The sequence below is a fragment of the Durotheca rogersii genome (genome assembly GCF_024521655.1).
Source record: "Durotheca rogersii strain YMJ 92031201 chromosome Unknown GGS23scaffold_20, whole genome shotgun sequence".
In the NCBI taxonomy this organism is placed as follows: Eukaryota; Fungi; Ascomycota; class Sordariomycetes; order Xylariales; family Xylariaceae; genus Durotheca; species Durotheca rogersii.
In genome coordinates this window covers 549,760-572,367 of record NW_026251251.1, presented here as the reverse complement: position 1 = coordinate 572,367, position 22,608 = coordinate 549,760, and the positions used below count along the sequence as shown (strand labels likewise).

Sequence of the window (22,608 nt, the reverse complement as noted above, 5' to 3'; positions counted from 1 at the left end):
TACATGCACGTGTATGTCCCGGGATAAGGAGAGAGAGTGTGCATTCGCTTCGAGTCCTAGAGAGTACCACGTATAGGTTGTGTCGAAGGTAGGCCAACTCGTTGCGCCAACGGGTCAGAGGGACTCTTGATCCGCCCCCTGTCCTGCCCACACTCGCCCTAAAAGTTCCATTTTCTCTTCGTGGACGTATGCCAGCGTATGACCTACATTTGTCTCTTCCTGATTTTCTCGCTCTTTATTTACTGCTATGCAATGCCCAAGCGCTTCCTCCGCTGGGCGCCCACCGCCATGATGACAGCGACGATAGTTCAACCCGAGCACGCGGCACAACGCCGTTCTAAGCTTATGAAGTGGGAGTGGGGGGGGGGGGAAGGGAGGCGACACCGCGACTGCCAAAAAGGCATGAAAAGAATGATGTACGTAAGAGTTGAGGAAAGGAGGTAAGAGTAGAAGAACAACACGATCTTATAGCGTCTAGAGTACCGGTGAGAAGCTCAGCCCCAACGACGGCTTCTTCCTATCTGGACTCGAGGGGGAGAGGTGGAGGCGCGTACATCCCAGCGCGCGGGCTACTATGGTGACGTCTTCTGGGGGCGAGCATAAGTAGCGGTCCACTCTTTCGCGGTGGCGATGGCCTTGTTTTCGTCGTCCTTCCAGCTCTTAGCGACATCGGCTGCGAGAGGGTCATCCGGGTTCGGGGCGCCGAGGAGTGCCTGAATAGAGAGCAGGATGGTACGGATCTGAAGCGCCGGCGACCAGTTGTCTGTACGGAGAGGGGAGGTGGGAGGGAATGGATCAGTAGGCGAACGGCTAAGCGTTGAGGGGTGGGAGAAGAGAAGTAGAAAGAGCTCACTCTTCAACACATCCAGACAGATCCGCCCGAGCTTATCGACGTTGGGGTGATATATCTTGGTGAGGAAGCGGATCTTGGGTGGTACCATCGGATAGTCGTCGGTCAGGAACAGTTCGAGTTTGAAGATACCTCCTGCGAAAGGGAACAAACAGATAAGCTTCACTGTCAGCCGACCGCTTCTGCGCGGCGGGAAGCCGGTTCGGGCCGTGTATAGGATTATCGGAACATACCCTCGTACGGCGAACCTGACGGGCCGTGGATCTCGACATCGAAATATCGGAGGTTGTCCTCGTGCGGAACCGCACTGATGCCCGGAACCCTGAAAAAGCCCAGTGGTCAGCGAGCAGATCGGCACCACGGAACCACCGGGAGGTACGGGTCCCCTGGCTCCTTTATTCGGGCCATCTCACGGCTCGGTCAGGAGACGTTCCGTCTCCTTTATGATGCGCTTCGGCAACGCCATCTCTGTGTTCTTCCTCTGGGTGGGATTGGCTTTATTTGTGGGAAGAGCTGTAGCCGTGGCGGGGGAACAAGAATAAAAGGCCGAACTAAACGGAGCTGTGGCTCTCAAGGGGCGTCTGCTGGGTGAATAACGCTTTAGTCGCGCAGCAACCCGGGGGAGGTGTTCTGGTTAATCTAGATGACTCTTGTAGGGCCGAATGCTGGTCGAGTAGGAGAGGGTAGGCGAAGGCTCAGCCGTCAAGCGGAGGGAGTGCCGTAGCGTTGCAAGATACGCAAGTGCCGACAGGGAGATGCCGGAAGAGAAGGACGACCGCTGCTCAGTGTAGCCGTCGGGCGCGCCTGAGTCCCAAGGTATGGTGGGCAGAGTGCGTGAGTCAGGCAAGCAATGGTGCTGCGGGTGCGGGGTGACTGGCCAAGCCAGAGACCGGCTTAGCCTCGAAGCCGAGGAGGCGGGCAGGAAATTCAAGAAGCTATTGTTCCGCAGGCGGGCTCGTCGAAGAGAGTACCCGGCGAGGAGCCTCGCACGTAGCCGGCTGTTATGTAGGCTGTTCTGGTGTCTGTGGTAGGAGAGGTTCGTCGAATAAGGCACGAGGTGTTGCGCTCGGATAAGAAGAGAGAGAGCCTTAGGTGACGAGGGCGTAAAAGTGGGCTGGTGGCCAACTCCCCCCAAAAAGCATCGGTACCGGACGGGTGGCACTTGTAGGTACTTGTCTAGAGAGGTAGGTACGTAAGTACTTGCTTAATGTACCTATGCATTTACGTGCCCGTACACCTAAGGTATACGAAACGAGAAATCTCCTGACATGAAGGTATTGTCAAAACTTCTTAAACATTAGGTCTAGAGGTAGGTAGGTGCCCAGTATAAAGCGTATATGTCGAACGCAGATGTTAACTTACCCCATACCTAATGCGAGCGTTCTGTGGTGGTTGTGATAAGCCGGAAAAGCACCCTCAGGGTCGTCGTGGGCCTCTAAAGGTCACCTCTACTAAATAGAAGCCGCGGGCGTGCCCTTAAAGAGTGTCTTGTGTGTATACATATGCGACTAAAGCGGTACTTGTGCCCAAGATACCCACATCTTAGCAACAACCCGGGACGTAAAACTTCTGTAGGTTAGGAGGTACCTATCCTAAGACATTCCACCCAGTAATACATAGGTGCCTAGGTAGGGTGTCTGCCTTAGGTATCTCGTCCCAGTTATAGCCTCGTTCCCCAGAACATCCACTCACCATTCTTATGCCAGCCCCAATAATGCTCCCTCGTCGAAGCCTTCGTTAATTCATCCAATCTTGCTCGCCGGGGATACCGTGTGGCCGGTGCATCTCGATCCCGTGGACGTATCTCTTCTACCGTCTAAGCAAGGCGCGCTGGCTGAAGAAATATCGAGATAGATGAAGGATGGGCAGCGCCGCCGTGCAGATCTCGTCGAGAAATCGATGCTGCAACAAAGCTCGGGGACATCTGCATCAACGAAACAAATCGTAACTGACCATGCCTTCAACTTTCGACAACGCCCTGGACCCATCTAAGAAGGGGAAAGTCATCAAGTCCGCTTACGACAGCGAGACCTTTGACACCGACGTGACGATCCACGTTGACGGGCTGGTCGGATCAGCAACTATATCGCCATGTGGTCGCGACATCGCTCTTGCATCGTAAGTCGGCCACGCCACTCTCTTACATGGTGAGATACGTGCTTATGTCGCCGAAGACCTGAGGGCCTAGCCATCATCGATCTGGATTCGTATAGCCCTCCCCGTCGGCTAAGCAGTCATGGGATGCCATGGCTTGTTGTCGATGTGCAGTGGTCGCCCTTTGCGGCACGAGACTACTGGGTGGCTTCGACAGCAAATCACCGCTGCCTGGTCTGGAACTTGAATCTGAGAGAAGATTCCCCCACAGGCGCCATTGAGCATTCTCTCCAGGCCCATAGCAGGGCGATTACCGACATCAACTTCTCCGCCCATCACCCCGATATCCTAGCCACCTGTGCAGTCGATGGTTACGTGCATTGCTGGGACCTGCGGAAGCCCAGACAACCCGTCCTGACCTTCTGCAATTGGTCCGCCGGGGCTACCCAGGTCAAGTACAATCGGCAGAATCCCAATGTGCTCGCATCCTCTCATGACCGGTGGTTGCAGATCTGGGACGAGAGGAAATCTTCGGCGCCGATCAAGTCCATCACCGCGCACACGTCCAAGATATACGGCCTCGACTGGAACCGTACGAAAGCTACCAGCATCGTCACGTGCTCGCTGGACAAAAGTATCAAGTTCTGGGATTATGAGAAATCCGACAAACCAGAGAGGATTATCCGAACAGATTTCCCGGTTTGGCGTGCTCGCCACACTCCCTTTGGACGGGGCTTATTAGCTATGCCCCAAAACGATCCGGGAAACCTATACTTATACGATGTTCGCCGCGGAGAGAATGAAGCCTTGGACGACGCCGTAGAGCCGCGCAAAATATTCCCCGGCCATGGAAGCCACAAGGTTAAGGAATTCTTATGGAGGAGTCGCGGAACCGTTTCCGATGAAGGGAGAGACAATCGAGAATTTCAACTCGTATCGTGGGGCGAAGACAGCGAGTTTCGTCTTCACAAAGTGGACCCGCAAGTTCTCGAGTCCGTTGGCCACGTGAAAGGTGGCCCGGCCCTGAATATGAACTTTACGAGGAAAGGGGCAGCGTATAAGACTTATCGGGCTGTAGAAGATCATTCTCACCGAGAGAGGAAATCGGCTACAATGAGCGATCCTCGCCCTGGTAGTGGCGGCAGCCAACTCCGACGAAGTGCTCTCACTATAGTCATGCAGGCAATGTCGTCGCATTATCCTCGCTCCGGCAACGGGCCTCCGAGTTGGAAAGGCCCGTCGATGAAGGCAAAGCCTGCGACGGGAAAGGCGACTGACCGAAGCCTGGACCAGCTCGGCTGGATGAAAGGCATAACTATGAGCAAGAGATCGGGATTGATCGGCCCGCCCCAGAGAAAGGGGTCCAGGGACTCTACTATGTTCGGACATAACTTTCACGACGAGCGTTGGGGCGAACCCGAGACGTTGCAGGAAGAGATCATTCGCGTGAATCAGCAGTTGCCAAATGTGAACTGGGAGAACGTAGATCTAGATACACTGACTCTCAGGGCATCCCTCAAAGGCCCGTGGGGCGCCAACGGCGATACCATCTATATCAACGTCAACATCGATATTCCTTCAAATTATCCGAAGTCGAGAGCGCCAAAGTTCATCATAGAAAAGACCGCATTGATGGCGGACGAGACGCACAAGCAGATCAACCGGGAAATCCACCAGCTAGTAAACCAATTTACGAGGAAGCGGCAAAACTGTCTTGAGATGGTCCTTAGCTACCTTCTCGGAGAGGTCGATTTGTCAACTAGCGACTCGCTCTTCAAAAACGTGAAAGACCTGGACGATGACCTTAGCGGACTTGCCGACGAAAGCTCAAGCGAGGAGGAGGATAACGACCTCCCCACTGGTGTCTCAGCCATCATGTCCCAAGAGCTTACCGCAAGCACAGAGCTGGATGCCACCCTTGCACCGACTAATCGGCCAATTATACCACCAATGCCCCGTTTGTGCGGCTGTCAGTTCTCGAACGATGGGAGGCTGGTTTGCTTTTTTCCGACGAAGGAGGACAAGGCCAGGACTGCCTTCTTCTCTGGCAGTGACTCCTACCGAGAGCGTCCTAGAGGCGAGCCTAACTTTGCAGGGTTTGGCAGACTTCAGCAGGAATCTGCGGCCCCGAGAAATAGATATGCCAACGACGATATTTCAGCAGACGACCAGTCGGATTCGGAGGGGGAAGAGGAGTCGTCCAGTTCGAGTGATTCAGAAACCACATACCTACATAAAATTAACATGTGGTATCTACCAGGCCGGCGCTTTAGAAAGACGTTTAGCGGCAGTTATTCTATACACTCCAGTGGCGGGGGGACTGGAATCGGCACAGGTACGGGCACGGGTACTAGTAGACGCCGGCCAGGGAAGCCGAAGAATATTATATCCATCTATAACGTTACTGGAGAGCTGCCTTCCAAACGAGAATTCGCCCAGGAATATTGCATCTTCGGAGATGGTCCGGATGTCTGCGAACACAACGCAGCTATCGCACAGAAATACGACCGGCCAGATCTGGTCGACGTTTGGAGGTACGCTGCCCTATTACTCCGCGGAAACGTACCCCTCGAGCTCTTGGGAGACGGCCAGGGTAGAGAGTCCATACTAGTGATCGCCAGGGACGCGGTTACGCGCTTCTCCGAAGACAAGTCGTCGCCCTGCCCCCGCTCGGACTCTGCTAGGCTTACTGGACGGGTTAAATGGGGTCATCACCCTCTTGCAAAGGATCTCATTGATCATCTCTTCCATCATTTCGAAAACATCGCCGATGTACAGATGCTTGCTATGCTCTCGTGTATATTCAGCGAGTCGTCGGCCGAGGACAGCGTTGCCTACGCGGAATCTCACCTCGCTCAACCAGAAACACCGCTCCCCATGAAGGCACCGTCTTTCTCGTTGGATTATTTCCCCATAGATGCCTCGCTGTGGCATAGTAACAATTACAAGAGCCAAGCCAACTCCGGAATTTCTACGCCCAAGACGCTGCACACCCCCGTTCACCTCCCTGGGTCTTACGGGTCTGAAGAGGCAACCTGGGGCGGTGATCCAAAATCCAACTCGTATTCTTGCGGAGAGACACCTCCGACGACAACCCCGCGGGACCACCTTCCCGACGGTGACACGACTCAGAGCCTAGCAACCTCTCCTGATAATAGACTGCTGAGTCGTGCCAACATCGCTCTAACCGCCGGGTTGGCGAGTTTCCCTAGGGCGTTCGCTAGCGTTGCGTCAACATCCCCCCCTGCCCGGAAACGTCCTAGCCCCGGGGAGACGTTCCTCTCAAACCTCACTCCAAGTAACATTACCTGGGGCGGCTCTACTATTCTCGGCCCCACGCCCGAGCAGGCTGGTACTGCACGCACCTCATACTCCGACGACGAAGCACAGAATGATGACGCATTCCCCCTTGTATGCCATGGTATATCTACGGAGATGGCAGATCAAAGCATATTTGATGATGATGGATGGCTAGGCGTTCCTTTCCTCGAGCCTTCGCGCCATGCCGTGTATGCGGGCTATCGACACGCGTACGCAGAAATGCTGCAGATGTGGGGCCAACCGCTGGCTCGCCTCGAGATCATGAAGTTCAACGTCCTGAAAGAAGAGCCGTCCGATCCTCATCCTACGCATTTCGCGAGTCCAGGGGACACGAATTTCCACGAACAGTATCATGGCGCGGAAAATTTAAGCCACACGCCACACGCCCATCACGGGGTCAACTCGCAAATGATGCTCGGGAAGAAGGAAATATTGCAATCGTTGATCGCGTCTGATCGGGGCATCGATATAATGGGCATTTGCCGTGTCCATGAGACTCATCTAGACCCGGTTTGGTCGACCCATGCCAGCACCGCGTTAGGGGGTGCAGTCGGCACCTGCGACCGTTGCAAGCGCACGCAAACACAGCTCCTCTGCGTGTTCTGCAGAGAGCCAATCGATGCTCTCTACCCGCCCTGCCTGTCTTGTGGTTGCGCCAGCCACGAGGCTTGCGTTGCGGAATGGCACGCAGCCGGTGAAACCGTATGCCCAGCCGGCGATGAGTGCGACTGCGTAGAAGAGGCAAGCAACGGCCAGGTCGAGACGTGGGCCGCCATGATGGGCGCCTTGCGCCAGGGCAAGATCCGCAAGCCGTCGCTCGAGGACGAGGACGAGGCATACGGCCGCGATGAGTCTGACGCCGTCGAAACACACGACTGGGAGACAATCGCCGGTGGTTCGCGGCTACCCCTCGCCGACGGACAGGGGAAATCCTCGGGGACCTCGCAGTCCCAGTTCCAGAACCCAGTGTCAGCTGCTAGGGTCAGCCTCGGGAACAAGCTGAGGAAGTCGGCGGGCAACTGGGGAAGTACCACGTCGCTACGCAGAAAGCCCAGCGGCGCGGGACCGGCAGCCAAGCGTTGACGTGTACGCGCGCTCGAACTGTCTTGTTATTATAGTATACGGTCCATACATGGCCAGCGCAGGGACCCCTTCTGTCACGACTGGGACCCCGGCTTTTCGGGGATTTGGGATACCCAGAACTCGGGAGAACCCGTCTAGGTGTGCTCGTGCCTATGCTACCGATGTGCAGGCATTGGTTGGTTACCTTTGGAAGAAATACTGAACAGTCACTTTTGCCTTGGAGACGTATATTTCCCGCAATCTACTGGTTGTGACATTTGCACGACTAGAGTGGTATCTCTTCAGTGAAAAAGAGAGTGCTTGATTGTATACCCATAGAACCCCTGGACGAACACGGAAACGAAACCGCCTCCCCGCCCTTCTCGTTTTCCTTTTGTCTTACTAACTGGCAGAATCCGCCGTCCCTTTTCCTAGACCTTGGCCTGGGTGTTTTGTACATCCACATCCTTCTCCCTTTCCGCTTAGCGTTCCGCAGCTCGACACCACCCCGGTACCGATAGTCCCCGTCCTCTCCCCCGGGGCTCATCTCGGCTCGTCTTACCTCGACGCCGCCGCCGTCGCAGCTACCCGGCATCATCGCCGCCGCACCGACACATCTGCACGCAGCGGCTGGTAGGGTCGGCGTGGCAGGCGACGGGGGCGAAGTCGTCGCCGGCGGCGGCGCCGGCGCACAGGCACAGGTCGCGGCAGAGGGCGTCGAGGCCGCCCATGCAGCGCATCGAGGGGTTGCGGGGCGGCGGGGCGGCGGTCGCCGTCGCGGACGCGGACGCCGAGGCGGAGGTCGCGAAAGTGGTGGTGGCGGTCGCGGTCTCGGTGGAGCTAGTGCGAGGCGCGCCCGAGGCGCAGCCCGCGAGCAGCAGCAGGGACAGCAGCGGGAGGATACGGGGCGCGGAGCGCGTGGCCTGCGAGGGGGGGTTCGCGGAGACGGGGAGTTAGTCGGGGACGGGGGGGGAGTGGGCGGAGGGGAAGAGAAAAGAAAAAAAAGGGGTAGGGGGGCTGATCGCGGGAGGGGCGTGTTCGGACCTTCATTCTGGCGTTGATCGGCTCTCTTTTGTTCTCACGGCCGACGAGGGGGAGGAGGGAATGCCCGGGAGCTTGGACTTGTTAGCGCGAGGTCGACACTGCCTTGCTGCTCGCGTACGCGGTTCGGTATCGCTGTCGCTTGACGGGGGTACGCCACAGGGGGGAGGTTAATATACGCCGATATACGCGTCGACTGCAGACGGCAGAGGCGCAGAGCTCGCAACATAAATACACCACGGACGGACCTGTCGAGCCTAGATCGAAGGGGGCCCGCATGAGGGCGAAGAAGCGGCTGCACGTAGGTACTGGTTCATATATATTCATATACGGGGAAGGCCACTCGCCCGCCGTTGCGTCTCGGCTCTCTGCGTGTGTTGCATGGTAGGGCCCGGGCGAAATAGGCACAGGAGATAAGAGAATGACGGGCGTTGAGTTGCTCGCCTGGAGCTACGAAATAGACTCGATGGCGCGCTTCCTACCGACCTACCTACCCTCCCCGTCTACCTGCTTTCGAGTTATGCGGGTGTTTGGTAGGTAGGGTATTATACAAGTTTACCCGCGAGGCCGGGTTACGATGGTGCAGCAGCACACAAACAACCAACGGCTACTACGACGCTGTTCCGCATTTCTTACCAATCTACCTTACCTACCTACATATTCTGCCGCTCACCCACCGCTGACGGGGGGAATAATCTCTGACCAGGGAAACGAAGAACCGAGCTGTCATCTCCCGGATAAGATTTTCATGGTGTGAGATATCGTCGGTCTACTAGATTCGAGATCCCCCCCCCCCTTCCAGAGCCAGACGCAGTTCGGTCTCATAGGCAGTTCTTGACTTTACCTGTTGGATAGATTACCTAGGTATTAGAACGTAAACAACCCCTCCCGTCTTTAAAAATAGGATCCATGTTGGCATGTACGAGCTGACCCCCGAATTATGCGAAACAGACTAGATATGTATAGACACCGAGATCACCAAAATGGTTAGTAGACAAATCTATGTCGTCGTAGTTGTTTGCTGCTCAAGTGCCTCGCTTCGTTGAAGGACAGGAAACAATGCGGAGCAACTGACGGAATAGTGGCGCAAAAAATACCTAATCTTTGTGGATGTGCAGCGCGTCGAGGAGGAGGGAAATGATTGACGTAGAGACGATGATCACTAGCCCGGCTTTGTTCGGCAAATAGGCACAACTGTTTGTTAATTGCATCGTCAAATACCTGCATTGGTATTGCTCAATACGCTGCTCATCTATGTACGATATTGCCCCTCCTGTAACGACCAGGTAGGTGCAAGCTCGGCAACTTTGCACCTTATTGGCGGCTGTAGATGAGGAGAGATCGCCCTGAGGTTATCAAGGAGCGGGTCCTAACCCGGCATGTCTTTGAAATCCCGTTGATGAGAACGACAATCCGGGAACAACACGCATACAGAGCCTACATTCCAAAGCCCTTAGCAGACGCTTCTGTGAATTCCCTCCGCAAGACGCTCTGCCTTTCCTTCGAGCACCTTAGCCGACTGCTGCAGCAGGCCCCTATCCGGCCGGCTATCTCCGGCCGGCTTCTGAGCTCGGAGGATGGATAGGTCGACCTCGTCGCTATCTACGAGGGTCTGCGTAACGGATACTAGGTCCCCGATGAGGCGGTCGAGAAGGTCGAAGCTCATAGACTCGCGTATAACGATGCGGAGGATCTCCGTCTTCTCCTCGTTCGGCGGCAACGCGTAGTTGGGGATTATCCACTGGCGCGCACGCATGAGGAGTGAGACCGATTCCTGCTTAATATGCGGGAATTGCCGCTTGAAATCATCCGCGAGCCGGAATGAAACCACCGGCAAGCCTGCGACGTAGTCGGCGGATGTCTCGTCACCCTCGCCCTTGCCTAGAGCGTTCTGCACAGCACCCGTTAGCACGGCTGGGGCGGCCGGCCTTCGGCGATGGATGTCCGAGACACAGGTATACCAGCCCGTGGCTTCGAGGCTCTTGGAGAGAAGGCGCGCGTTGCGGAGGCAACTCTCCATGATCTCACGGTACCCGTTGGACCCGAGGTGGATGAAGTTATAGTACTGCGCGATGACCTGAGCCCCCGGACGTGAGAAGTTAAGCGTGAACGACTTCTCCGTCCCACCCAAATAATGCAGCTCGAAGATCAGGTGCCGTGGTAGATACGCCTCGTCGCGCCAGACGATCCAACCTACGCCCGCATAGACCAAGCCATATTTGTGACCAGAAGTGTTGATAGACTTGACTCGCGGGAGCTCGAAGTTCCTTGTACAGTAAGCACTCAGCGCAAGACAATTCCCTCGAGGTATTTTTCAAGGGGCTCTCAAAACCTACCATTTCGGACCGCCGGCCTTCGCATACGTAAAAGGTGCAACGAAGCCACCCGAAGCCGCATCGACGTGAATGGGGATATCGATACCCGTCTTTTCTTCGTACTGGTCGAGGATCTTGGAAACCTCCTCCACTGGCTCGTAGTGTCCAGTATAGGTGCTACCCATGATGACAAAGACGCCAATCGTGTTCTCGTCGATATTCTGCCTTACAAGCTCTGGGTCTAGACGGTAGTGACTCTCTGCAGACACCGGAAGAATGCGCGGCTCGACATCGAAGTAGCGTGCGAACTTCTCGAGGGCAACCTGCGCATTGGCGCCCATGATGATGTTGGGACTCGAAGCATCTAGGCCCTGAGCCTTTCGGTGCTCCTGCCAGCGGCGCTTCATGGCTAGGCCGCCGAGATGGATGGCCTCCGAGGAGCCAGTAGTCGCCGTCCCAATCGCCTTCTCGCTCTTCTTGGCCGCCCAGAGGTGGGCCAAGATGCTGACGCAGCGCTCGTGGAGGGACATCATGGCCGGATACTCGTCATTGTCCGCCAGATTCTTTGCTAGGTTCTCCATCATCAACTGAGACGCATTCGGCTCCATGTAAGTTCCTACGAAGCTGATCGGGCGGTTAGGCACTAGGCTCTAGTAATAGGAGCACCCTGGTATATACGAAGCCGGCGTATTTACCTAGCAAGGTTCAGATTCGGCTTGCCATCCAGGTCCAGCTCGTCGCGAATCAGCTGGTAAGCCGTGTCGGCAGGCGCTCCCTTTTTCGGAAGCTCGTATTTGGGCACGTCGGTCTCGCTCGCATACCTGGTGCCATAAGGCGTAAGGTGAGAGGTAGCGATCCTCCGGCGTAGCTGACGGCCATTTTCGGTGAGGTGAGTGCCGTGGAGCCGACTGACGAGCTCCTCAGGGTCGATCTAGGCAGTTGGGAAGATCAGCCGAGGAAAGATTGCTAGCACATGGCTTTATCAGACGGACCTGGAGAGCTAACGGCATAGCTAGATAGGTAGGTAATAGTTCTGTCGGCCGCGGAGGGAGGCAGGCGAGTTGATCTTGACGGGCGTAGGAGGCGAGATACCAATGTCTAAGGGCGAAGGATCCAAGTTGTGTGAATCTCAAGCCTGGAGAGGAAAAGAACCTATCTATGAGATCTGCCTCTGCAGTGCTAGTCAGGCGTGCCGAAGCTCCTACCGTGTAAGGCGGCCGCCATCGGGAGAAGGCGTCATGGACGGGCGGGCAGCGAGCTTAGCCACCTATGACGTACGTGACGTAACTTCTTGCTGTCCAACCGTCACGATCTACTGCTGTACCTACCGAGATACCTACACAGGTACCTACCTAGGTAGGTACCTAGGTAGGTTTAGGTAGGTACACTACCTCCTCAGGTACCTAACCTAGGCGACTCAATAGGTAGGTACCTACACTTGCCTCCTGCCTCCTGCCTCCTGCATAAAAGGTAGGTACCTAGGTATCAATGCGCATAGATACCTTAGGTAATACCTCCCCGACGGGAATATGAACCCATCTCATCCGTACAGGCATCCCTCTTTTCACGAGGTGTTACCAAAGGTTACAGCAGAACCCAACCCGGCGTCAGGTACCCACGAGGCAGGTAGGTATTCATATGAATGGCACCTTATAACGCGGGCAACTAGCCCACACACCTGCCTACCTCCTATAACCAACGCGAGGCTGGCTTGGCAGAACTGTGTAGACTAGGTAATATGACGAGTATTACGTAGGTCGGGAGAGCTACGTATGGGGCTGAGGTTGCTCTGCTGTGGGAGCAATGGAAGCCGGGATGAAGAGGTTGAATCGACTGACTAGCTAACTAGAAAGGAAATGAGCAAAGGAGATGCGAGCTACCTATACATACACAATAGGGAGCTGCGAGCTCAGTTAGGTAAGCGAGCAACCAGTGAAGAGGTAGAGAGCTAAGTATAGGTGGCTCTCTACGCGACAACAAGTTAGTGGGGATATGAGCTTTGGTGCTGTGACGTTGAGGGATCCCTGCCGCGTCGCGGCGAATCTGGGTTGGTTAACCTGCTACCCAGCTTATCGTGTTACTAAAGCGGAACAGCGAGAGGAAGCGAGAGAGAGGAAGCGAGAGAGCGTGTGTGTGTGAATACAATCTTCTGTTTCCGGTGTGCCAAAAACTCTTACGAAAGAACAAGATTATGCCGGATTCGTGAGGACGTGGGCAGTGAGACAAGAGAGGTGGCATAAGAAGAGGCAGAAGCTCTAGTCAACCTGGGGTGGACGCCTGTATGGGCCATAGTGTACGAACAAAGCCCGCAAATAGCTGTAATCTTGCGTGTCGAAGGTTCAGTATCTATCCCTTTGTACTCAGGGGGAAAATAAAAGGGCTCACCAGACGTACAAAGCTTGCGTGCCTCCTCCAGCAGACAGCGTTGTTCACTTCCCAACTTTGGCTAACCAAGAGCACGAAATCACTATGTCGGGGGATGGAGCGTTCAATTGGGCCGATGGCCTCCAGCATATTAACAAACTTCTTTTGGAAGAGTTGTTTGACCATAAGAAAGTCATCTCCGTCAATGAGAACTTCGACAGGACCCTTGTTGAAAGAATAAACCTCGAGGTCTTGACCAAGGTTGTCCCTCCCTTCTCCGAAAGAGTAAATGGGTATCTCCAAGACCAGATCAAGGCGTTAAAGGATCAGGTGGCGGAATCCCGAGACGATTACGAAAGGTTGAACAAGGAGAAGGTGCAGCAAGAAGCAGACATCGAAAGCGCAAACAGAAATTTCAGACTCATGCAGGAGACTCGCCATGAGGAACTAGTCCGGATTGATGAGGAAGCTGAACAGAGAAAGCAGGAGGAAGAGGATACGAGGCAGAGCCTACAGAAGCAAATTACAAAGCTGAAACAGGATCTCCTGGAGGCGAGAAGGACCACAGGCACCCGCGAAGGATACGTCGATGACTTGCACAATGCCTATGAGGCATTACAACAAGAGATAGGGACGACGAAAACGGAGCTGGAAAAAGTCCAGAACGAACTTCAAGAGGCACGGGACGAGACCCGCGAAACGATCGAAAATATAAAGGACGAGCGCCTGGGCGTTGGTGAGACCAAGATGCAACTCGACAAAGCGAGAGAGGAATTGGAGGCCCATCGCAAGAGGCAAGAATCGCTCGAGGCTAGGACCCGGGAACTGGAAGCTCTAAGGACTGCCGCCGAGGGGAATGCGCAAAGGCTTCAAGACCTTGCACAGCAGAGGCAAAGGGACATAGACAGCCTCCAGGAAGCGTTAAAGGCCGCCAGGGGAAATTTAGAGGACGACGAGCATCAGCAAACCGAATATCTCAAGAAACTCGAACAGCAGATCACGGAACTCCGGCAACAGTTAGCGAAGGCAAACGCCAGGGTCAGCGAGGATTCCGAGGGAGCGCACCATCTCAAGTTTCTCAAAGAGAAAGTGGGGGAGCTCCGGGAAGTTCTGGGTGATGAGAGCAAGAAGCTCGACGACTTTTTCAACAAAGCACCAGATCAACTCGAGGCAATCATAAGGAGGCTCCGTGATGCTCGCGAGGGCGGCGAAGGACATGCCGACGACGAAACAAGCCGCAAGCTAACCCAAGATCTCGAGAGGTTGGCCAGCCTGCGAACACAGATTGTGGATCTTAGCAAAGAGCGCCAAGATTATAATAATAAAAACAGGGGAAAGCGCGGAAGTCCTGCCGAAGACTGGGACGACTTACGAAAAGAGCTACAGCTCCTTTACAGGGCCCTCGTCCTCAGGGGAAAGCTTCCCAACGAACTCACGGACGCCGTGCAGATCAGCAGCGAGAAGGGGAGGGACGGAGGGGGGGAAGAAGCGGAGGAACGACTCAAGGCCCAGATCAGGGAGCTTACCGACCTACACGCAGGGACTAAGGAACGTGCCAAGAAGGCAGAAAGGCTGGAAGCCGAAGTCAAGCGGCTCACCGACCAGCTCGCACAAAGCGGCGAGCGCCACAGGGAGCTCGTGGACGATTTCACCGGGCAGTACCGCGAGATGATCCGGCACGGGGAGATCGTGGGGGCCGAGCTCGACCAGCAGATCAGAGCCAGCCAGGAGTCGCTGGACCAGTACCGGGAGCGGCTCGGCCGGCTCAACCGCGAGATGGAGAGGAACCCCGGGGACGCCGAGGCGGCACGGAACCGGCGACGGGTCGTCGGGATGCAGGGGGAGATTGATCGGATCAACAGCATCATCCGGACCCTGACGGACGAGAAGACCTTCTTCGACGACGCGGTACGGCAGCTCGAAGGCGCCCGAAGGCGAGCCGGCGTAGCAGCTGCGCCCGCAGAGCCGCCGCAGCCGGAGGAGGGCGGCGGCGGCGGCGGCGGTACTTTCTGGCTGACTGCGATCGCATCACTGGCCTGGAACCTAGCGCAGACGCTGCTCCGAGTGGTGTTCCGGGGCCGTCTGAATCTGGTGCTCTACGTAGGGGCATTCCTATCGATGACGACGGCCGCGCTCGCGTTCGGCCTCGAGCTCGCGTCGTGGCGGTACGCGAACTCGCCGACGCGGCGGGGCCTGTACGCCAACTCGGTGGACGCGTCGACAATCTGTTTGAAGTTGCCGACTTTGGAAGTGTTTACGAGTTTCTTCGCCGCGCTTATGGCGGGCCGCTGGAAGCTGGTGGTCTGAGCACGCTCGCGTCTGTACTGAGATATATATATATGTGTATATACCTACCCACGGTTAGAGGGAGGCGGAGTTGCATATCCAGGATGAACGCTCGCGAGGGTAACTTGGCTATGGATTACTTCCGATGTCGAATTCAAGGCAACGGGGCTGGGGTTCACCGCCAGACGGGACCAGCAGAAAGGTAGATGATGTTGGCGTCAGGTAGACCTAGATCAAGTAGTATTAGGAGGTAATTGAGATGGGAAACGAGGTACCCACGGTTAGACAGGTATGTGTGCTAAGGGGTAATTTTGACATCAGCGGTATGTCACGTACCTGCCCATAGGTACCTAGGAAAGTACCTACCTGGCAGGTAGGTACGTGGTACCACCCAACTCAACGACCGCATAGAACAGCACGTTGGGAATGCATAAACTACTTACCACGTACGCAGAGGGAGTTATGCACAAGTTATCCCATGTCTGAAACCTGTCAGTAATGAGTTGCGTCATTTCGTTTAACGACGGCGGCTTAATACCGTGGCTCAATGGCCACTTTATATGGCTGCGGGCGAAGATAAGGTACCTAGGTATCGTACATCACTCTATTCTTAGGTACATAGCCTTAGGTGCCTTCGGTTGGAGGTTAGGTATTTACAGCTGATAATGCCTACCTTTACCTACCTACCTTACCTGCCTCGGCACCCAAGGTAGGCATCTACTCATAATAATGCCCTTAAGCGCTCGAGCTTCGCGATATCATCGTGAGCCAACGATACTCAGCCGCACTCTGAAACGGAGAGGCTATACTAGCGCTGTCTTTATTCGTGTCATCCATTCCCGGCCTCCCGGAAGCAGCAACAGGATCCCCAGAATCACCTTTGTCAAGAGCGCTCTGCTTTCGACTGCTGCATTTCCGCCTAGGCTTCGAGAGCAGCCGCAGCAGTTACCACCACCACCATCATCACCACTACCACCACCACTACAACAACATCGTCGCCTCGCCATGTCCTCCAAGCTCATCCCGGACAGCCCGGCCGACGTAGCCGTCATCCGGCACATAACGCCCAACGTCGTTACCGTCTCCATGCCCTTCTCCCGTTTCGGCATCCTCCGCATCGGCGGCCGCGGCACTATAAGTAAGCCAGATATCTCAGATCTACGCGTGTCCTACCCGTACCTAGACTAACCGCCATCGTCACCGCTTCGCCAGTGCGCCTCACGTCGGGAGCCCTAGCCGTGTTCTCGCCCGTGGCACTGACGCCCGAGACGCGGGCCAAGGTCGCCGAGATGGGCGGGAACGTCGGGTACCTGATCGCGGGCGACATCGAGCACCACATCTACCTGTCGGAGTGGGCGCGGGCATACCCGGGCGCGAAGCTCGTCGGGCCGAAGGGCCTGGCCGAGAAGCGCGCCGCGGCGCACGGCAAGGACGCCAAGATCGGCGCCGAGCCCTTCAGCTTCGTGTTCGGCGAGGCGCCCGGCGGCGACGGCGACGGCCGCGTCGTGGACGACGAGTTCGCCGCCGACTTCGACGTCGAGTACGTCGCCGCGCACCCGAACCGCGAGATCGTGCTGCTCTACAAGCCGGACCGCGTCCTCGTCGAGGCGGACCTGCTCTTCAACCTGCCCGCCGTCGAGCAGTACTCGCGCGTGCCGGCCGCCGCCGCCGCGCCGCGGGAGGGCGCCCTGCGCCGGCTCGCCAACCGCATCTTCGAGGCGCTCAACACCACGGCCGGCGCGGCCCGCGGCACCAAGCGGTTCCTGTGGTATTTCATCGCCGGCGCGGGCGGCGACCGCGACGCCTTCAACGCGAGCGTGCGGCGGATCGCGTCCTGGGACTTCGACACGATCGTGCCCTGCCACGGCGAGACGATCGAGGGCCGCGGCAAGGCCGTCTTCGAGAAGATGTTCGAGTGGCACCTGCAGAGCCGCAAGTGAGGGGTGGAACGCAAGGGAAGGGAAGGGCGGGGAGGAGAGGCGGGACTTGTCCTGCATGCCGTACGTAGAAGCACGCACACACGACGTACCGCGCCGACGGATCCCCCGCAGCCGGCCAACCACGCTCGGCACAGTTGCGCCTACATATGCACCTACACGCGAGAACCCCGGCTCGAGGTCAAAGTAGCTGCTCATCTCCTCCTCCCACCCACCCCCCTTCTCGCAATCATCCTCACCTAGCTCTCTAGGTTAGGTAGCTAGCTCGAACGTCGCTGCCCTGACCCGGCCATCAGGTAAGGGGACATCGAGCACCTGATGCATGTCATGCGTAAGCGTATACAAGGATGGGCGGAGGTGCGGATGGAAGGGATGGGGGCGGACGCGTGTGCGTGCAGAGCTTCGGGTCGTAGGGAGCACATACGATGCGCCGGCGAAAACGGCGATCTCGACACCTGCCCCCCCTCCCCTCCCCCTTCCCTCTCTCCCCTTCTCCCCCACGCGACTTGGGCTACGTGCTGGTGCGCGTCCGCATTGCGTGCCTAGCACGCCAACCTACATAGAAGCACGGCGGGCGTCGCGCGCCCCCCATTCGCCGGCGGAACCTCGCAAAACATGACCCCGAAATCTCCCTCTCCGCCGCCGCCGCCGCCGCCGCCGCCTCCTCCCGCTCGCTATTCGGCCCGTTTCCCCCACTCCCCCTTCCCCTTACCTCTACCCCTACCCCGCAAGCAGGTGCCGCCCCGCGAGGTAACGGAGCGGAGAGGCGGCGCCAGAGGGACGCAGCCGAACAGGAAGGACTCCACGTCGCCTTCGCCCTCCGCGCCCCTCACACCGCTCCTCGGGCCAAGGGCAGAAGCGAAAAGGGTGGGATTCGATTGTGCTGCGCTCGGTGTGGCGGCTTGGCCATGGCGTTACCGGAGACGGGTGTGCGCGTTCCCGAGTCAGGCAGGTGGGAGGGTTATATATGTTTCACCTAGCTTATAACTAAGTTGGCTTGTATTTATTCAAATTTTCTTGTCTGTATATGAATAATTCCCTCTTTAAGCTCCTTCTAGGTTACACCCGTCTATCCTTTATACGACAGGCCAGCCAGCTCCCCACCTGCCCGTGCCAATATCTTATCCTCTATCGTCGGGGAGAGGTGTAGGAAGGTCGACGCGGTATGAACACGATAACCCCTCGTAGGACACACGCCTGTCCCTTTCACCTCATCTCATGCCCCGATGAACTGGCATGGTGCCACCAGTCAGTAGTCCCCCTGGGATGTGCAGGAGCCGTCGGCTGTGGCTATTGATGCATTATCCATACCCTCGCCGTCCCCTCCAACCCTCCCCCCTAACGGTTTTTTGCGCAAAGAAAAAGGAAAAGAAAACACCGGCCATCCTATAGACAAATTCCAAACCCTAAAGTACGCCCATTCCTTTTGGGCGGTGTACACACGGATGCAGGGCTTCATGGACTTCCATCTCTGGAGGGGGTCGTACGCTTCCGTGACCGGCCCCTTCCCGGGTCGGAGTCGGAGTCGGAGTCATCGGTACCGTCGCTATCGTATGAGTACCAATAGCCATATGCTGGTGGCGTGTGAAAGCGGTCGTGGCTCATCGACGCACCCTCATTCGTGAGCTGTACGACCCAATCCCGTGTCAGCATTTAGAGAGATGGGGGACTCTTAGGGGGGGGTAGGTTGGGCAGAGAGGTAGACGTACAATGCACATTTTGCAACGCTCACCAAATTGTGCGACTTTGTTTTGGCAGTTGACCTGCGCCTTTCCGCCAACCATCGTTAGCCCTCCGTGTGGCCAGAAGCTATACAAAAAGCTAGGTACATACGTAGTAGTTGGCACAGTAGAAATGCATGTCGGCGGGATAATGCAAGACGTAGCCAAGCTTGAGGTGAACGGAACGAGCCGAGAGGAAGCTGCCGTGCGGTCCGTTTATAAAGCAAAGTTATCTGTAGAGAGAGGGGGACAGAGAGAGGATATTGCAGACTGGTAGGCGCTTAATTAATGTGTCTGATGAAGCCTGCGAGTTAGGAATCCGCTGGGGAGAGGGAGGACCCTCATTCCTTTATAACATTTCGTTACCGGAGAAAGTGCCTCCCAAGAGGCCGGTCCCAACGTAGGATCTCAAGATCGAGATCTTCCACGCTGCGTTCTGCTAGTCTCCCTCCTTACCACAAGCGTGTATGGAGCCCGCACACGTAGCAGCAACCAGGTCCGACATGCCGGACAGGAATGGACCTTGTCCCATCGAACTCAAAAGCTGGGGAGGGATGGAGGGCATTGTGAAAAGGGATCGGCACCACCAACCCGGCCCGCCCGGCTTTTGCAACTCGAACTCGCAGTATTGGTGGTGGTATGGAAGGCGGGGGCTTGTGGACGTGAATGACTGTGGCGGTAAAGGGCCAACAACTTGATCACCTCCATCACACCCCCCCACCCCCTCCCATCTTTAGCTGCGCGAGCTCCGTCAACCGCAACACCATTACATAGCACAAGTTAGGATGACTTACCTGGAAAGGAGCAAAGAACTGCGCGCCTAATGTACGGAGGAGTTACACCGCAGTAGGCAGAGTCAGATGCCCTAGACTTTCGCATCCCTTCTACTTGACTCGGGGTCGAGGACGACGGCATCCTCGATTAGGAAGATCAGTAGAATCTAGGCAGGTTAGGCCAGTCTGTGCTGTTCATTCCGAGAGTTGACAACTCCAGTCTGCTCCCCCCCCCCCCGGCTAGATCTCCCCAGCTGTGGCACTTGAAGCATCATAGGCCCAAGGCGCCCAAGGCACCCGTGCACGAGGTGCGTTTCGGGCAGTCCACAGTCCTCGAGCTGCCCCGTACGGACAGTCCCAGAGTCGATGCGGTGTTGCTCGGCACTACCTAAGCTCATGCACGTAAGTGTCCGGCCCAAGACGGAATATCCCAGAACACGGAGTGCGCGTAGGAGACCTCAGGGTAGCACGCCTTTCGTAGAACAGCTCAGGCTCGGGTCGGCCGTCATGACCTCATCCGAATAGAATGCTCGGCTATGCAGACATTGATATCTTCCTTGTTGAGGTCATCCACAGAGGCATTGCCACAATTAGCGCTCTGGTCAGGGGGTGTGTTGGGAATGCCACGGGAGCCCCAAGCCCCGTCGCCGATGGGGATGGTTGGCCTGGCAGGTCGTTTCCGATTACCATATGAAGGCCGTAGTTACCGGGTCCCAAGGCCCGGCTACGTCGAGCTATGAATAAGAGCGGAGCGGAGCGGAGCGGCGCGGCGCGGTACGCGCCATACACTTACGCCCGGATTTGCGGACAGGAAGGACAAGCCCCAACACTTGAGTGGTTGAGGTGGCCGCGCGGCCGGGCGAATGGGCAGAGCCGGAAGTGGTCGCCGCCGCAACACTGCTGGCGGATGGATAAGGGAATGCGAGGAGCCGGGATCCGAAAGCTGCTGCGTTTCTGTTCGTTGGCTCTCCAATGAGAGGCCACCCGAGAAAGGAACTTCTGACGTTTGGACAGTGTCGATCTCCGATCGTCCTCTTCATACCTCCAGACGATTGGGCAGGACAGACAGGCTCCCCAGCTCCATCTAACGTTGCCCCCATCCCCATCCGTCGTCCAGTCTAGCCTAGCGGGATGGGCGGATGGAGGATGGGACGGAGGAGACGGCTAAAAGCGAGAAGGAAAATAAGAATAGGAACCTGAGGAGACAAAAACCAAAAAAGAGGAGGTAAAGGACCGAGAAATAGAGTAAAAAGGAGGGTATATTTTTGGTACCTACCCAAAAAAAATGGATCGGGCGAACCTGGACCTTTCCGATAGCTGGTCCCGCACGGAGACAGGATGATAAGCAGACCGATCAACCCGCCTTAGATACGGAACCCAACCGCCATGTGCCCGTCCTCACATGCATTGACTTGCAGCCGGGGAGGAGTCGGGCGGCTCATTACAACAACTTGTCGTCGTCGTTGTCGTCGTCGAATTGTTAGCAACCGCCATCATCGCTGGCAACCGTCATAATACTGGCTCTCCAAGTATCTCCGATGGCAGGGGAGAAGAAAGGAATGGGTAAGTGATCAACGATGTCATAGGAATGCAGTCGCTTACACAGCCAAGTTGCCTAGGTAGGTAGATATGTATATATCCATACATATATCTATATACTGGGTAGGTATATAAGTACCTACCTAGGTATATAATATATACAGATACATAGGTATATACAATATTATATAGGCCCATATCTACCTTTAACCCCAGGTGCCTCCTGATAATAGACCATCATCGCCCTGGCCAACAACTCCCACCCTCGAAGCCTTGTTGTCATCGCCAAGTTTGCGGTTCCCGAGACTCCACACGCGCACTCGCCCTCGTACGTGTGCACGTTCTTGTCAGCACTTACTTACCTACATACTTACATGTGCATTAGCCCCCCTCCCCCCCGTTGCGCCCTTCACCGACCTGCAGTTCCCGGCCCTCGCTCCGGCGCTTCGTACGAGCGGCCGGGCAGACCGAACATCCCACCCACCAGAGCCCGCGGGAGGGGTTTTGGAATCCAGAGGGACTACGCGAGGTACGGTCATCGTTGCCGATGCGGCAGGATGCGTGGAAATACATCTATGCTCCCTGAGTCAAATCTCACCGTCGATGTACACAGCAATACCCACTTGTCTAATCACGAACCCACGATTCCGCTAACAACCACCCTACGAGGATTTAAGTGCGAGGAACGACAGTGAAATGTACCTACCGAAGAGACGCATACGTAGAACCAAGCGAGGAGGCATGCTTGAGCATTCTCTCTACATCGGTCGGGCACCTATTGCAAAGTGTTTAGGCCTTAGCTGTTGTTATTGGTGATTATGGCAAGGAACTTTCCTATAGGTTTAGCTACTTCTAGACACACTCTCTGACTCACATACACCCACACCCACATTTCTCCCATATCTCACCCTCTCCCCCCCTCTCCCCCTTAGCCATCTCCCTTCCTCTGAGAAAACCGGTATCCAGCAGAGGGTTTCTTCCCTCGACCCGCCTTTGCTGTCTTCCCCCATCTTGGGGATATCCTTTCACGACGAGCTCCTGCTCGAGCTGGTTCTTATCACCGGGCCGTATTAATTACCTCTGCGAAACTCGCCCGGCTCGGCGCAGATTGGCGTTCGAACTCGGCTCCATCGAATGATAAAGAGAGTGAGAGGGTCCCGTGCTCCACCAGGGAAAAGCCCCCATGCCTCCGGTTCGACCTAGTCTAGACCCAGAGCTTGGTTTTAAACAAAAGGTATTAAAAAAAAGATCTTCTCGCCCCCAAAGACACTCTCAAAAGAAAAGAGGACGTTTCGAAGGGAAAAT

The 22,608-nt window shown here is 56.2% G+C and overlaps 6 protein-coding genes across 6 annotated transcripts; 4 read left to right on the top strand and 2 right to left on the bottom strand.

Annotated features, from left to right (window-relative positions):
• Positions 1-508: 508 nt before the first annotated feature.
• GGS23DRAFT_207906 (ubiquitin-conjugating enzyme E2 35) lies at positions 509-1,546 on the bottom strand. Its single transcript, XM_051511854.1, has 4 exons — positions 1,264-1,546; positions 1,084-1,172; positions 854-985; positions 509-763 (listed from the first exon to the last, which is right to left on the bottom strand). The coding sequence occupies exons 1-4, from the start codon at positions 1,314-1,316 to the stop codon at positions 573-575; spliced, it is 465 nt and encodes a 154-aa protein (XP_051369789.1). The 5' UTR covers positions 1,317-1,546; the 3' UTR covers positions 509-572.
• Positions 1,547-2,462: 916 nt separating this feature from the next.
• On the top strand, positions 2,463-7,989 carry GGS23DRAFT_578695 (uncharacterized protein). Its single transcript, XM_051517004.1, has 2 exons — positions 2,463-2,968; positions 3,025-7,989. Exons 1-2 carry the CDS (start codon positions 2,805-2,807, stop codon positions 7,346-7,348), a joined length of 4,488 nt encoding a protein of 1,495 aa, XP_051369788.1. The 5' UTR covers positions 2,463-2,804; the 3' UTR covers positions 7,349-7,989.
• A 1,566-nt stretch (positions 7,990-9,555) lies between these two features.
• Positions 9,556-12,091, bottom strand: GGS23DRAFT_578692 (glutamate decarboxylase). The gene is made up of 4 exons (XM_051517003.1): positions 11,676-12,091; positions 11,379-11,614; positions 10,705-11,307; positions 9,556-10,635 (listed from the first exon to the last, which is right to left on the bottom strand). Exons 1-4 carry the CDS (start codon positions 11,691-11,693, stop codon positions 9,822-9,824), a joined length of 1,671 nt encoding a protein of 556 aa, XP_051369787.1. The 5' UTR covers positions 11,694-12,091; the 3' UTR covers positions 9,556-9,821.
• A 403-nt stretch (positions 12,092-12,494) lies between these two features.
• On the top strand, positions 12,495-15,594 carry GGS23DRAFT_578681 (uncharacterized protein). The gene is made up of 4 exons (XM_051517002.1): positions 12,495-14,052; positions 14,113-14,319; positions 14,420-14,478; positions 14,574-15,594. Exons 1-4 carry the CDS (start codon positions 13,153-13,155, stop codon positions 15,352-15,354), a joined length of 1,947 nt encoding a protein of 648 aa, XP_051369786.1. The 5' UTR covers positions 12,495-13,152; the 3' UTR covers positions 15,355-15,594.
• A 744-nt stretch (positions 15,595-16,338) lies between these two features.
• Positions 16,339-17,273, top strand: GGS23DRAFT_598952 (uncharacterized protein; the record flags this gene model as incomplete). The annotated part of the gene is made up of 2 exons (XM_051518857.1): positions 16,339-16,471; positions 16,546-17,273. 2 exons carry the CDS (start codon positions 16,339-16,341, stop codon positions 17,271-17,273), a joined length of 861 nt encoding a protein of 286 aa, XP_051369785.1.
• Positions 17,274-18,855: 1,582 nt separating this feature from the next.
• Positions 18,856-19,398, top strand: GGS23DRAFT_207618 (uncharacterized protein). Its single transcript, XM_051511853.1, has one exon. The coding sequence runs from the start codon at positions 18,981-18,983 to the stop codon at positions 19,266-19,268; it is 288 nt and encodes a 95-aa protein (XP_051369784.1). The 5' UTR covers positions 18,856-18,980; the 3' UTR covers positions 19,269-19,398.
• Positions 19,399-22,608: the final 3,210 nt, after the last annotated feature.